Genomic DNA, 16,454 nt, shown 5'->3' with positions numbered 1-16,454 from the left:
ATATTAAATAGCATCTTTTTTCCTTTACACCTGGCTACAGGCACAACTAATACACAAGAATAGCTTAGTAATATTCTGTCTAATCACAGAAAAGATTACTACAGTTGCGTCCCATGGCATGAATATTCTAATCATTGGAGAGATTACTCAAACTGATTCCCATCACATTAGTAGTTTTGAAGCAACAAAAGCACTTACTTGCTCAGATATTTTTGTACCCTGGGCGCATGCCTTTTATCTCTGCCACATGTACGCTTCTAGAAATGGCATACATGCTAAAATAGTTTTCAGTGTGCTTTTAATGTTTCTTATAACATTTTAGATGACTGCCAACTGACATGCCAACTGAAAATGTTACACACTCCAAATTACCTGAAGTTTATAAGTTTCTCTTCAGAATTATTCATCAGCTAGCTCTCATGCTTTCTTTTAAAACATTTTTATTACAAAATAGTATCTAAAATCTGAATAATTATATAATATTGAACTATGACTAACTAAATCAAGAAGTTTTTAAATGCAGAAATTCAGAAACGTTCTATGCAAAGCCAAACCCACTGATTTGCATGTACCACTGCCCTCTTGTGGTAAATACTGGTAGGGTTGTTTACAATCTCTATGGTAACCCACCAACCTGTGACCTGCCAGGGCTAAATGATTACTGTTTATCCTGGGAGTGGAAAATAGACATTGTCCTATAACAAGGTTAGATATAAAGTTAGATTGCATTGCATAGAAATCATAGAAATGAATGTGTCCGTGACACGCACCTTTCACGAGAAAAATGAGGGTAACAAGGGATTCAGGCAGCAGCGAGCATACGATTATCTTTACGGTAAGTTGACAAATCAGATTTAAGATAACGCTAAATCGCTATCTTAGCTAGCTAACGCTAACTAATCTAGTTACCCATGGACTCTATTTCCATTTTCACCCAGTATAATGAAACTGCGCCACATGCTATGAAACAGCGCGTCGTTTTGTATTCCAGATCCCACTTTCACGGTGTCAGGTGAGATAGACCACACCAGGTTAAGTCACAAGGCGCTCTCGTCGGTGGATCGTGTGGTGAGTCAAGCAAGTCCCAAGTCCTTGGTTAATCACTTACTTAGCTGACAGATGTTCATTATTGTACGTTTAAATTTAAAAAGTAAGTGTAATTTCGATCTTTATTGCTCATGCCTGTCCAGTCAGATGGTTTGGCGGCCAGATGGACTTTTAAAAACAATATTACATTCAGTTTCCATTATGGGTCATTTTACAAATCTCTCTCAGTTCACTTCAACAATGCTTTATTGGCATGAATGTTATGTTACATTATTGTCAAAGCAAACACACACACACACACACACACACACACACACACACACACACACACACACACACACTATAAAGTATATTGAATTTTAAAGGAGCAATATGTTATTTTTACCATCAGAAAGTAGCAAACACTATTTAAGAAAGTGATTATTTATTAGGATATGTTTGCATGTTTTTTATTAAGTGCAGCTCACATGAGATGAAGAATCAAACTGCTTTGTAGGCCTCAAATAAATAATGCTCCACAAAGAACAATGCTCCCATCATTAAAAGTTTCAAATAGATTTAGTACTGAAACATCCACTCCCTCCACTAGGTGTCAATATAATGGCTATTTCATAGCGCGAAGAATCACTGGAAAACTATTTATTGCTCCTTTAAATGTTAAATATAATATCCATATAGAATTTAGTCAGCAAAGAAAATGAAGCCTACTGGCACTTATTGACATGATTAGATACCTACTCCACAGGGCCATGACAAAAATGCTCATATTCACTTTCCCAGAGCATGAGGCTACATTGGCTATTCATAAAACAGAAAGTTCAAATAAGAGTTATTTAGTTTCAAGATAACTAAATAGTTCTAGCCAAAAGTTCTCACTCTGCTTAACTGTATGGCAGAGGTCATTAAAAATGTTTATATTCATATTTCTGCCTCTTCAGAGGAAGTATCCAGAATTTAATTCGATGTTCAGTAACCTCCCTCACCACCCACATTACACGCTGCGTCTGGATGCCACCGACCCTGTTCCTAACTTCATCGACCGCCGCTGGCGTGGGCTTTCTGAGCAGAGGAGAGAGACCTTGCAAAAGCTGTCAGGGTAAAATGTGCACACGCACGCACGCACGCACACACACACACACATACACACATACACACACACATACACACACACACACACACACACACACACAAAGTATTTTGTCTTAATGCATTTGTGTCATGTTTCTATTGACTTGTATATTATTCCCATGTGTGTCATTATAACACAGGCAGAGATGACATAGTGGGCCTAAACCTTACTTTCGCATTCAGCAAATGTTCTTCTCCAGAAAAGAAAATCTGCTGTACTGTACAATGATGACAGATGTCTTTTAAAAGCATTTTCCTCAATATGAGAAGCCTGAAAAATAATTCTTTACTTGAACTTTAATTGAACATCTCTCTTCATCACAGTGGCTGCTAACATTTGATAACTCAAGCCCACTGTTTCCACTTCTCTGCAAATGCTGTGTTTATGTGTAATATGGCAGATTTTTCGTATGCGTGTGTGTTTGCCTTCTAGGCTGCTGCCTGGAGTTCAGCTCCGCAAACCATACCCTGAAGATGTGACCGGAGTGGATCGCTGGAAGTTTTTTAAACGGTAAGAAGGAAGACTAATGCTTCTTAAGTTTCACTCTAGCCTACACACACACATGCATGCATGCACGCATGCACGCACACACACACACACACACACACACACACACACACACACACACACACACACACGTTGAATTGAATGAAGATGATATATAGGAGAAATGTGAAAGTCTTGGCAGTTTGAAGTACTTACTCTTCTGAGAAATAGCATGGATTCCTTTTTAAATGCACTAATTGCTTTCTTCCTTATCTCCCTGCCCTCGTCAGTCCACTGATCCCATTTTCTAAGCAAATCCCACCTGATGTTGTTTTTGCTCTGCCTAAGTAAGTCATGCTTATCCCAACTGTTTCACCTATGCACATCATTTGTTTGTTTCTGGTTTGGCCTTTTATAGCTGGATAAAATTAGATGTTATCTCCTATATGATTTGACTGCCTGCCTTACTGGGTTTTCCGGGCAGAACCGACCCCCTCTCCAACCAGGAGGGCGGTGCTGAGCATCCAGACAGCCCTTTCCAGCGCACGGTGGGGGTGCAGACAGATTATCGGGACAGTGAGGCCCAGACCGAGCCCTATAGCCCCGAGTACACGCTGCATCCTGGGACAGCTCCCCCAGAGCTCCTCACCCTGGCCTCACTCATGTGGGGTAGGGCCTCAGACACCAAACACACACACACACACACACACACACACACACACACACACACACACACAACATACTAACAGATTAATTTGCCACAGCCTTTGTTATTGTAGCGAAAATATTAATCCTACAAGGCTTTTTATATTTCTGCATGCGAATAATGTATTAATGGACATGAACATGGCAAGCAGTGGTTAACCCCCAGGCCCAGGGTCAAGGCTAAGTTGGAACTGGGGAATGCCCTTGATCTGTTTTATAAGAGCACAAAAAAATGCTCTGTAAGTAAGGCAATGCCTTGACATTTACATTCAAGCTAAATGTGATGCATTATCTCATCATAGTACATTTTCTGCCCACAGAAGTTTTTTGAACTATTGTCTGCTATGATGGATGCAGTTCTATGGATGGACACACTGGCTACTTATTCTTGCCTATCGCCATGGCTACCATGGCTTTTGGACTGAAATCCTAGTGCTTCAACCAGGAGAAAGACCAGTAAAGCTTTTTCAGTTTTATTCTTTCTGTAACCCTTCACATGAAAGAGATCAGTCATTCTCAAGATGGACTGGAATGCAATGTAGCTCATTTATAAACTAAAGGTGTTTTTTGGAATGCACTGGCGCAGAGCCAGGAATTATGGCAGCTGAGAGAACATGCGTTTCTGCATTGACTTTCTTCCCCTTAAGCTTACAGTTATGGAAGCTAACAGGCCAAAACCCACAAACATTTAATCAGGGCAGTTTAAAATGGACTAAACAGGTTTCAAGAGTGGTTTTATTTTCAATTAAATAACGTTCCTCCAGCACCATGGTGCAACACAAAATAACACAAGGGCAGGAGAGAGGAGTTTGTGTGAGGGTTGTGATTTAGCATATAGAATAAATATCTGTGTTGGAAATGACAGAGATCTGGAGGATATTCTCGGCTGTCCTGACTATTCTCTGCAAGGTTTTGTGGTCCGAGATTCCCAAACCACGCAGTAATGCAGCTGCTGAGGATGCTGTCTATTGTCCCTCTATCGAACATGGTGAGGATTGGGGGGGAGATAAATTTTCCTCAGCTGCCTCAGACGTAGAGTTGCTGGTGACTTTCTTGTCTATGGAGCTGGTGCTGAGGGTCCGGGTGAAGTTCTCCACTAGGTGAACACCAAGGACTTTGGTGCTCGTGATGATCTCCAAAGAGGAGCCATCGATGTTAAGCAGAGAGTGATCAACCTGTTCTTTCCTGAAGCAACCATCTCTTTTATTTTTTTCCACAATTAGAGACAATTAGGTTGTTGACTTTTCACCATTCTGTTAGCTGCTGTGCCTCCTCTCTGTAGGACCCACCATGGTCATATCATCAACAAACCCGATGATATGGTTCGAGCAGTGCGTTGCTGCACAGTTGTGGGTCGGCAAAGTGAACAACAGTGGGCTGAGCATACAGCCCTGAGGGACCCCAGTGCTCAGTGTGGTGGTGCTGGAGTTGCTGCTCCCAATCTGGACTCACTGGGGTCTCCCATTCAGGAAATCCAGGATTCAGCTGCAGAGAGAGGTGTTCAGGCCCAGCAGTGTCAGCTTTTCACTCAGATGCTGAGGAATAATTGTATTGAATGCTGATCTTTAGTCTATGAGCAGCCTTCTATTGTCCCTCTTCTCCAGATGAGTAATGGCTAGGTGAGGCTGATGGCAATGGTATCGTCTGTTGAGTGGTCCGGGCGATATGTGAATTGTGTGGAGACCAGTGAGGGGTGCAGTTGTATCTTGCTGTGCCTCATGACAAGCTTCTCAAAGAACTTCATGATGATGGGCTTGAAGTTCAGAATACTGACTTATTATATGAACTGTCAGGTACAGGTTATTGTTATGGTGGTGCATGCAGCCTATAATCATGTTACTTTTTTATTTTTTCACTGATGTAAAACAGAACGTTTACAGTTCACATAGGGAGCTGATATTTGCAAATCCATGTGGCTCAAAAATATAAAAATATAATAGTTCTAACATGTAATCGTCTTCGTGGTTGTGTATATCAGGCTATGGCCCTCTCTGGTAGGTCCAGCAGTTCTGTTCCAGGGCAGACACTAACACTGGCAACTGCTTCTCAGTACATTTGGAAATTTGCAAAAACCTGGCAGTTTACATGGTGAACAAGACCTTGCTTACAAAAACTGCTGTGCTGATTTTCTCAGAGAGTACGTTTGCTCGGTGGCGGGAGTGCCCTGGGAGTAATGTGAACGCTTTCCCTCAGGCCGGGGACTGCCTGCTGGGCTGGAGGAGGTGGAGATGATCGAGAGAGCGAGGAAGAAGAGGGCCTGGGAGACCACGCTGCCACCCCTTAATGATCTCAATCAGCTGGAACAGAGGAAGAGGATGATGGATGAGATGGAGAGGAAAGAGTGGGCTTTCCGAGAGCAGGAGATCGAGAAGTGAGGAGCTGTGTTCTTCCCACAGTGTTGAACTGCAGCTCAGTTCTGTGGCCTGAAGCGATAGTCTCTTTCTCCCGCTGCATAAATAACTACACGTTCATACTCAACAGTATACCTCTCAAGCCTTTGTATGAGTGTGTGTTTAGGAGTGGTGCATGTGTGTGTGTGTGTGGGGGGGGGTGCATGCATTACATTTGTGTGTGTGCGGACCGGTGAGCTGCATTTGTGTGTGTTTGCGCCAGGCTGCAGGAGGCTCGCCTGGACCTGCTCATGCAGCTCCTGCAGCAGAGGGAGGTGCAGCAAGAGGAGGCCACGGTTGGGCAGCTGGACGAATACTTTGCCCAGCGGCAGAGACAGAAGGAGGATCGCCTCCACAAGATCCGCAGTGACTACGTCCTGTGTATGGGAGTGCAGACTTACGGCCCCATCAGACCAGGGCTCACCTTCTATCTGTTGGCTCAGTAGTGCACTCTGGCTGGTCTTCCAGCAGAAGTTTCTGGCAGTCTCTCTCTTCAGTGACCGTCTTGCTCTTTAATACATAAATGAGAACGCACAGGACCAAAGCATGCGTGAACTGAAGTAATTCAGGTTTAAAAGCATTAATGTCTGGCTAAATACGAAGACACATTGCACACATATGGCTATAATTAGGTTATAGCCACTGAAAATGATATATGTCGAAATGTTCGATCAAAAGGCAGGAAGTAAGAAATGTGTTGACCCCTCGACCCCTGTCTCTCGCAGCTGTCCGGAAGCTCCTGGCAAAGAGGAGGGCTGTGGATGTGAAGCGGGGGAAGAGGGATGTCATTAGCGAGCACTCTGATTACGGCTCGCAGACATACGCTCCTCTCTCCCGGCACGGCGTTTTCCCTGACCGCCACACGGCCCGCAGCACGGTGACGAGCCGCCTCCTTAGCACCTACCAAGGTGTGACGCTACCACACTGCCTTCTGGGGCTTCTCCTCACGCTCCAGCTTCCATCCCACATGGGCTGGTCACGGGTTTAATCAGTTCTGTTACAGCAGGGAACGTAAGCTGTGCTGTGTGTTTATTTTTTGGTACTGGGCAGGCAGGGCGCATATTTAAATTGTACTAATCTAGTCAACTAGTAAATTGAAAAATAAGTTTCCCGGTAATGTGGAGATGAAGCAAAAAATGCAGACAGCTGGTTTAGGACATCTAGAATATAACTGGGTCTGGCTACTTTTAGGCAAGAAACGCTCAGTGATATACAGAGCATGCTACTCAGCTTTTTGTTCATTTCGATTCTAAAACAATTGATGGTCATCCAGCCCAAACCTTAGTTTTGTAGGCTACTCATCTGTTTGTAATGCCTCTCTTGCTTAAACATTAAACATTAAACAAGTTAAACATTCACTGGCTCTGTACGAAGGAAGAGGTGCCAAATGCTCAGCCCTCCTATTTGCTGTGAAGGTCAGCAGCTAGATTCTCTCCAATCATATCAGTAGCAATGTCTGCTGTTACCCGTGTTACACGTGATAGAAAGTGTTTATTTCAGATGAATGACGGGGACACGAGCAGCTCCCTCCAACAGCAGCTGTCTCCTCATAATAAAGGTCTCAGTGATATACAGAGCCTTAGCATATGCATCAGTGCGTGAGCTCGCAACACATTTGCTTGCAACCTGGAGTCTTTCCAGCTCAGTTTCTCAGTTCTGTAGTGTCACACACCCCTCCGCTGTTCACGTGACTGTCTCTTTCTGTGTGTTCTCCTGGTCTATGGCTCTCTCTGTGTAAGGGCTGCTGGAGCTGGAGACGAGCCTCCCAGCCTCAGCCCTGGAGCCAAGAATCAAGGCTCCCAAGCCCAGAGCAAGCAAGGGCTTCCTTAGCCGCTCGGAACGCAGGGAGATGGAGCTGATGAGGATGCATCAGGTGTGGTGAACTGCTGGTCACTCTTAATCAGCCTCTCTTAAGGGGGTAGTTTGAGTAGCAGAGGTTCCCTACAGAACCTGTCTCACATCAGCCATATGCACTTTTGGTTCAGTGACATTTGGATTTGACCATGAATCTTAATGGGGATTTTAAGGGGTGAGATTCTGGTTCGAGCGTCTCAGAAAGGTTATAGAACAAACTGATAGAATAAACAGAGAGGTTAGTTTAAAGTGGTAAAGTAAAGAGAGTGATTACTTTAAAGTGGTATAAAATAATGATTATTAAGATTATACCAGCATTCTCTTTTGACCGTTTGAGAATGGTCCACAGTATCATCATTCTGCACGTCTGCTGCAGGCTTTGAAAGACACAAAGGTCCGAGCAGAAGAGAAGAAGCCCCTGCGCTTCCTCTATAAGAAGGAGAAGCCGGTGCCTCGCCCCTCAACACCTGTCGTGGACGTGCCTCTCGAGGTACTCCTCTCTCAGGGCTAAATAATAAAATATTACACGCACAGTCCACACGCACAGTCCACACACACACACACACGCACTTGGGATTCAGGGAGCCCACTGCAGTATTGTGCATGTCAAAACACGTTCCCTGCATTTCATCTTTCCCCTGACACTTCACAGCCATAGAACTCAACTTTTTCTCCTGACTGCCCTCACGTGGTGATGCATCCCAAAGCAGTGTGCCTACAGTCACCTTAGATGGCGCTTGTTGTATGTGTTGCAGTCAGAAGAGAAGAAAGAGCTTGCTGTCATTTATCTGCAGAAACTGCTCAGGGGAAGATCCATCCAGAACCAGGTATACAGAGAGAAGGATGGAGACATGGCTAAGATACTGTATATGTGTACACCTATGCATCCATGGTAAAAGATGGCAACTAAATGTGTCATGAATTTGTAGCTTTAATTACGAATTTGAATTTGTATGAATGAGTTGCAAAAACTTTTGCAAAAAAAATCACTCAGAGGTACTCCTAAAGTGATGATTCTTCACTGAGCTATATTAGTTTTAGATGCTGTGTTAGACTTATACAAGTCTTAGATACCCTGAACAAATCACTCAACTTGCCATATAATATCTAGCATGAATGTGTGTGGGTGTGAGTGTCTTATGGAGTCGTGTCCGTGGGAGTGCTCTCTCGTCAGACTCTGGTGTGAGGTTTTAACTGGTGCAGCCTGTTCATGGGGCACTAATTTGTGTGCTGTGCTTCTTGGCTAGATGCTGGAGGGAAGAGCCAAGCGTCTAGAGCTGATCCAGGAGCTACGCACCACCCACGCCCTTCAGCGCGAGGAGCAGGAGCTGCAGAGGGCCGACAAACAGGTCACGCTGGCCCTGCAAAGAGAGCGGGAGCTCCACAGTACCAAGGTGAGGGACAAAATCATGGGTGTGGATTGTTGTAACTGTCACAAGAGCGCTCTTGCCGAGTAGTTGCCTTGAGTTGTTGGGCAAAGCATGTTCCTGGGCCAATGAAAGAAACACGTTACTTGATTTCCATACCTAACCTCTGATCTGGTTCCTTTATCTATTTATTTATTTATTTTTGTGAGCTGTCTGCGAGGTGTACGAGTTGAATACACTTATATAGAATGCAAGCCTAAATGTGAATAAAAATATGTACCTAAAGACCCAGGGAACAGTATTAAGTATTAAAAATATTGGAATGATACTAAACTTGTATTAGCCTACCAATGAGGATAACAATGAATTATTTCGGTCATTGCTTCTAGCTGTCGTGCAAAGGTTCAGGCACCAGAAAAGTGCTGAGTGGTAGGTTTTTATGTTTCCTGTTAGAATGAAAACAAATTTGTGGGCTTAAATTCAACAAGCTCTGTGGATGGTGAAAAATGACAAAATAACTAGCCTTGCTTTGACTGTAGTTAATGTCAGTGTAGCCTGATCTAACAGCTGTTTTGATACATTTGAATCAACTAGTGATTCTTCAGTATGCAATCTTGTTGTCAAGATCTTTACATTTTTCTATGAAGTCAAACATCTTTCATTTATCTCTAGTTTTCTCTTTCCCTTTTCCTCTTTCTTGCTAAGATATCTCAAATAGATGCCTATATGGCCGGCCTGTCTGGAGCAGTACTTGTTGACATGCTGGACTTCCTGGCTAAGGAGCTGGTTCGCCTACAGGAGGAGAGGCGGATCCACGCCTTCACACTATTGGCTGAGAGAGACCGCCGCATTCGTGAGGCAGAGGAGAGTGGGCGGAGACAGGTGGAGGAGCGGCGACGGAGAGAGGAAGATGAGATCTTTAAACAGGTGAACACACTTTCTCCTCCAAAAAATATGACTTTTGCGCATATTGTCAAGCAAGGAAGTTGTGTAACATTTTGTTTTAAAAAGCAATGTCCTACATTCAGTTGAGTGCTGGTCATGAGAAGCATCTGATTTAATTTAATATAACATTTAACATTTAATATAACCTTTTGCTGTTGTTGTGTTTGCTTTCTACTTTCTGTTTTCAGGGTGAAAGAGCTGAAGTTCAAGGTTTCTTTCTGTTAGGTTGCTTTCATGAAAAGCCATGAAGTGTCAAAGTGTCCTTGGGGACCTAATGGGGGTCTTTTATTTCCTGCCTTTATTCCCATGTGTATTTCTGCTCTCAAGGGAATTAAGGACTAATTATCCTAACTATCTTAATTATTCAAATTAGAAAACCTTTGCAGGCACGTCTCCAAAAAAGCCCTTTGGTTTCGCTCTGTCTCTGTGTGTGTGTGTGTGTGTGTGTGTGTGTGTGTGTGTGTGTGTGTGTGTGTGTGTGTGTGTGTGTGTGTGTGTGTGTGTGTGTGTGTGTGTGTGTGTGTGTGTAGACTCTAACTGTGCTATGTGTACACTCAGGTGGTGAAGGTACACCAGGCCACAGTGGATCTATACCTGGAGGATGTGATAATTCGAACCATTGAGCACACTGCTGAGGACCAAGCCAGAGAAGAGATTCACCACATGGCCCAGGAACTCGATGCCATTGCCCACGCCATGGAGCAGCCGTATGTGGCCGTCCAATTACTCTTCAGCTTCTCCCAGTTAAAGCATCAGTCAAGGAGGCTCACACATGGAGTTCAATTTAGGTTTATTCATGCTGTTGTTTAGACAATGCTGTTGTTAGAGAGATTGGTTGCATAGATGTTGTTTTTTAGCTCTAGAGAGCCTGGCAATGAGCTGGATGGAGTTAATCAAACTGTTAAGCCACATTTTCATTTTTTTCTGTTTAGCCACATTTTCATATTCCAAACCACAGTCAAATGTAGTTTGAACTTAATTTCATATAGCATTCCTGTGGGGAGAGGAAAATCACATTTCATGCACATATTTTCCCCATTTTTCCTACCCCTAAGAGATTCATCAAGATTCAGTGTCCTGAGCCCATAAAACAAGCCACTGGAAAACATTTCTATAATCTTATTTGAATAAACATTAGCTCATGCTATCTTCAGCTTTCATGTGAAATAACTATAGTAAAAAAAATTCCTGTCCTCTTTAAATAAATACAGCTGTCTGCTTTTAATATCCAGGAAACAAATCACATTATTAGTCTTTGAGATGACTGGCTAATGTTTTCTTAGCCCAAGGTCTGCCCTGTCTTTGATGTAATACTTTATCTTTACAAACACCTAAAGACATGGTTTGTCATTGTTGCCTGTCATTGTGGTCAATACATGCTCACAGAGAATTTCAGTTCATAGCTAATTGCTCTGCCCTTCTGAGCCCTGGGGGACCCATTATATTACAGTTATTTCTGTATGGTTCCATTGATAGTTGCACATATGTTAGAGGGTGGATCAGATGAAGACGTATTGGTGGGCTGAAGGCTATAATGTGGTAATGATGCTCTGCATACAACAGACTCTGTTAGTCACTATGATGTAATAGGTCTTGGGTTTAAAGTACTTTTAAAAGGCTATTTATCACTTTATCCTTGAAGCTAAAGTGCTTGCTATTGAACCATGAAGACAATATTGGAGGAATAAGAAGTATGTTATGGCTATATAAGTACTCTAGAAGTATATTATGGCTTTTATGGCATAGTATCTATGGCTCCAAACACTATGTCTGTGATTAGCCGACATTGCAAAACATAGCTAAAAGCATGTAATTTGTGAAATAAACTCTAGACACAGTATATAGATTTAATTTATCGTTTTGCATTTGCATTTATTAATTTGACTTTTATTAAATTATTTGATCAAAGTAACTTACAAAAGATGGCATATCAAATATAAACTGAGAAGCAGAAGCTGAAGCTCAACTTCTCAGAAGGTATGTTGGATGGACAGGGCTAGGTGAATCAGCTGTTAGTAAAGGAAGGGGTTCAATTATGGCCAAAACAGACTTAGGCCTCGAAGGTGTAATGGAGGTGATGAAGCAAGTGAGAACTGTTCTGGAGTAACAGCTTTGTACTTGTGTCGAGACTAAGGTCTTCAACACATATGAATAATGTATTTTCAGTTCTTTGGAAACTAAATCCAAAGAAAGTGAGCTTTATAAAAAGATGCAGATTTCTAAATGCAAATAGGCTACTGTAATTTTCCAAAAGATATTTGCAGAGATAGAAGTATAACCTTTTATTTTATGTCTTTTACCTCCAAGGGTCAGAAGAAATACACAAAGTGTCATAGTTTTAGGTTTGAAAACTAGTTTTCAAAAGGGGTTAAAAAAGTCTCTAGAAAACAGGGAGCTGCAAGCTAGTTAGTGCTGGTCTGAAATGCATTATCTGAAGTTTAACTCATTTGGTATATTTTATGCTTAGAAAGATATGCTTTGTGGTTCTTAAAATTAAGGCTTGTTTACACTTGTTTTGTGCTCTCTCTCTCTCTCTCTCTCTCTCTCTCTCTCTCTCTCTCTCTCGTCATGTGATTCTGTTAGCATATCTTTAGTTTTCTAAACAGACGAGATAAAATCTATTTTTGCCATGTTTTCTCTCTTTCTGTCTGTGTGTATGTAAGCAGGAGGGACAGTGTGCAGTCAGAAGAGATAGTGGCAGAGCTTGTCTACAGGTTCCTCATTCCTGAGGTGCACAAGATCACTGTGAGAGACAGAGGTACGTCATGCATCCCACAGCAATGGCACCAAAACAACATGGAACTAACACAGTCACCGAACAACACCTAACTCCAGGGGTTTTCTGAAGCATTATTGATTAAAGATGGCTGGCATAAATACCAAAAGAAAGTGTATTGTTTAAATTATTTAAGGTTTTGTATGAAATATTCAATTTGATTCAAACTTATTTGTACAAAACTTTTTTACAATTGGTGTTGTCACCTAGTAACTTAACAAAAATCAGAAAAGACTTACAAAATCAGTCATTTGTAAGCCAATGGTATAAAGTCTTCTCTGAAGAGTTAGAGTAAAACAGCACAGAAAGCATCAGATCAAACACAAAGGGGGTAGCAAGGGCAGCTTGAATAAGCCAGCAACGTCTAGAGAAATTGTTTGGACAGAACTGTCAACATTTAGACAACACTGTTCATGGCATATCTCTGAGAAGAAAATTCTGACAGTAAATTAGTTTTAAGTAATTTTTTCACTTAAATCATGCTAAGATAAAACAGCTAATATTGACTTTAGTTATTCCTAAAACATACACCATTTTCTATTTCACAGATATTTTGTAATAGTTTATCAAATATCTGACTGTACCTTTGTTAGTGTTTGCTGTTCCTAAGGTACCATTCCCTAGAAACTCCTACAGGATAGCCACTGTTGCAATATGAGCTCAGATTCACCATGGACCTTCTCCTGTTTCTACCTGAGATTGCTACCTGCAGTTCCAGGAAAACAACACATAACATTACTGTTTGGCTAGCATTTTGTGCAGTAATTTAAAGGTTGCAGAATCTGTCTCTCTAGAAGAATATAAGGGACTTGACACAGTGTTCTATTTAGAGCACCTAATGGCTTGCCTGAGTTTTCAATTTCTGTTTTTTTACCCAGGTGGAATTCAAGGCTGAACAAATTAATGATATTTTAATGGTCATTTCGAATTTTTGCCCTCTACACAGCTACATAATCTTGAAAGGCTACAATTTATGAATTCCATTTAGTAACACGTCTGCTGCCTAATGATCGAATACTGTCAAGTGTCAACCATGGTATTCTAAGATTATACTCTGACTATGTGAAATTACAGAGTTTTTTGGTAATTGCAAATAATGATTGCAAGGACAGTAGCATTTAAATGAGAGGCAGTTTTGACTTGAATTATAATTATACAAGTCTGTCAGTTGAGGTGCAAACACAAGGTTTTGTTATAAGATGCTGTTTCGATCGAAAGGGCCAGGGCAGTGGGTGGACACCAGCAAATAAACCAGACTGGTTTATCACCAGACTGGTTTAACCAGCAGTGTTTAAACATTCCGACTCAGTGAACTGACACCCCTTCCCAGCAGAGAAAAAAGCTGCAAAACCATAACATTCATTCGTAAAAGAATGCTGGATTCATGCCATCCATCTCTTTGTCAGAGTGTCCTTTCAGAAATGCTATCATTATTTTTTCTGGAAGTATCTTAGACACAAACTAATGGAATTGAAAATGTCATTTATTTTGCATTCAGATACACAGAACTTATCTAATGTGGTTTGTTGCACTTTGCTCTTTAGAAGTGCACATCTGAATGCGCTGCAATAAGTACAAATAGATGCTACATGGAGACTAATATACATCCCATTTATTAAAATTCCAGTTGTGTTTAAATGACATATTTCAAATTATTCCCTTTCCAAAAATGACCATTCAAACACACACACACACACACACACACACACACACACACACACACACACACACACACACACACACTATATTGCAATAAATGAAATCACATAAAACTGATATTTCCATTGTTAGTCAAAAATGTATACCTTCACCTTTTTATTCAGTGCCATTGAGACATCCCTTTAAGGCTATACAATTATATCTGCCTGATTTTTCAGCAGGGCCTTTAATCACTTATATGTGTGCTAGTCGGTCTATAACCTTACAGAATGCCTCTGTAATGTGTGATGTATGAGTTAGCTGTGCTAACTCCGTGGAAAAGCCTTATTTATGAATACGTACTTATTGTAAAAATTAATTGCTATTACATTTACATTTACATTTCAGGCATTTAGGAGACGCTCTTATCCAGTGACTTACAAAAGTGCTTTGTCATTTACTCATAGAATCAATCCTAGCCAGTACAGTAGGATAGAGTTCAAGATACTATTGAACTAGAATACTGCTGAAATACAGGGATCAATGCTGATGCCTAGAAGTGCAAAACACATATAAGCTCAGACAATGATAAGTGCAATAACAAACAATATCAAACTATACATGCTAGAGCTTCGGTTACCAAACAGTTGCAGGGGCTGTGTTATGACTAGGATGAAACCAACAACATGGCAGGCCTTCATGCTTTGTCTGTGTGTAACTTATGGTGGCCAACTTAGCTAATGGTCGCAATGCGGAGAGTACACTAGATACAGTGAATGAAAAACAATGACGTCACTCGTTTTACATTTTGTCGCTATAGCTATATATAGCCTCTAGTTTAACATTTAATACAAATAAAAACAATTTTTGGGCATCTTCATTTCTTCTTTCACTGGCTAAAATGCAAACAAAAAGCATCTTACAAAGATTCCATTGTACTGTTTAGGTTTTACATTTCCATGAAATACTTATTAACACCTTTTTGGTTGAACCACAAAATTGAAATAAACAGTCACACTGGCTTTTTTGTACTTCATTGTCTGTACAAATATGAAGAATATGGCACTATTATACTGTGTTATGTAGAATATATGAAATATATAAATATAAATGTGAATAATAAAAATCAGGAGGTAAATGTTAAATATATTTTAATATAGCAAAAATATTTGTAAATATTTTCCCCTTTTTACTTATATGTGTTATTCCTACTCATTTATGTTGCTTTATTGTTTTATATTCATGTTTATGTATGAAAAGTCCTATATAAATACTATCCTTTCGTTTTTTTTACTCACTCTATTTCAGTAAGACAGAGTCAGAGAAGGCACTTGCATGCAGCACATTCCCTCATCCACAACACCAATGGATCTGCTGTAGGATCTCCTGTCCAGTGCCTCCACCCTCCTTCCCCCTCGGCCAGAGTCTCAGTCTCCTTGCTTTCCCAGATGCTTGACCAGGTGGAGGAGGCTGGGGCTCCAGCAGAGACCCCAGCAAGGAACAGCTTTGGGTAGGCTGGTGAGAACTGAGATTTCAGCTCCATAGCATTACTATGTGTGTTTTTTATGTGTATGTGTCAACAGAATTTCCCTGTTTTTCGAGTCTACTATGGTTGTGTTTAATGCAGAGTGACAACATTCAGTAGAAAATAAAAATAGCATTGTTCACAAGTACATGCTAATGCACACTCAATAAAGCAATTTACCTCCTAATATGTGCGGTTTCACATTCCTCATTATGCCTCAGGTCAGCCCACTCCTCACATAAAGGAAAAGAAAAAAGGCCACGTTCTCAGACATTTTCCTTTAAAGTTCACAATAGTAACCAAACTAGATTTTGTTTCCTTAAATACATCTTTAAAAGCTGAGCTCAGAGCAGTGCTACTGTGCATTTTGACCCTGACACTGGAATGTTCTTTGATGTACTTTCTGACGTTTTCGCAAAGCTGTCCTATCCTGTTGACCCTAAGCCTCATCCTTCTAGCTGGACTGGACTTTTGAATTTAAAAGGTAACAATTATGGGTCAAATTTCAGAGACATATGCTTCATCAAGATCAAAGTTCACTGGCACATATTGAGGGAAATGTGGCTGTAGTCACAATTCATATTGGGAGGGA

At 41.2% G+C, this 16,454-nt stretch overlaps 1 protein-coding gene across 2 annotated transcripts; it reads left to right on the top strand.

Annotated features, from left to right (window-relative positions):
* The first annotated feature begins 609 nt into the window (after window positions 1–609).
* cfap91 (cilia and flagella associated protein 91) lies at window positions 610–16,068 on the top strand. 2 transcript variants are annotated; one of them, XM_081713489.1, is made up of 17 exons: window positions 610–835; window positions 992–1,068; window positions 1,986–2,143; window positions 2,609–2,686; window positions 2,953–3,009; window positions 3,147–3,331; window positions 5,561–5,738; window positions 5,981–6,138; window positions 6,483–6,665; window positions 7,497–7,630; window positions 7,988–8,101; window positions 8,367–8,438; window positions 8,859–9,005; window positions 9,684–9,905; window positions 10,482–10,630; window positions 12,587–12,681; window positions 15,646–16,068. In XM_081713489.1, exons 1-17 carry the CDS (start codon window positions 748–750, stop codon window positions 15,849–15,851), a joined length of 2,301 nt encoding a protein of 766 aa, XP_081569615.1. In that variant the 5' UTR covers window positions 610–747; the 3' UTR covers window positions 15,852–16,068. The 2 variants fall into 2 exon arrangements, with proteins under 2 accessions (XP_081569615.1, XP_026867669.2); XM_027011868.3 differs by having other exon boundaries at window positions 611–835; window positions 12,590–12,681.
* Window positions 16,069–16,454: the final 386 nt, after the last annotated feature.

The sequence above is a fragment of the Electrophorus electricus genome, chromosome 4, assembly GCF_041902795.1.
Source record: "Electrophorus electricus isolate QZ-2024a chromosome 4, ASM4190279v1, whole genome shotgun sequence".
Lineage (NCBI taxonomy): Eukaryota > Metazoa > Chordata > Actinopteri > Gymnotiformes > Gymnotidae > Electrophorus > Electrophorus electricus.
The sequence above is the reverse complement of the archived record's forward strand: the minus strand, read 5'-3'. Positions and strand labels throughout refer to the sequence as shown.

Coding starts and splice junctions, on each gene's coding strand:
- cfap91 (XM_081713489.1), top strand. CDS start 748: ATGAATGTGTCCGTGACACGCACCTTTCACGAGAAAAATGAGGGTAAC. Junction 836..991: donor AGCATACGATTATCTTTACG/GTAAGTTGACAA, acceptor TTTGTATTCCAG/ATCCCACTTTCACGGTGTCA. Junction 2,144..2,608: donor ACCTTGCAAAAGCTGTCAGG/GTAAAATGTGCA, acceptor TTTGCCTTCTAG/GCTGCTGCCTGGAGTTCAGC.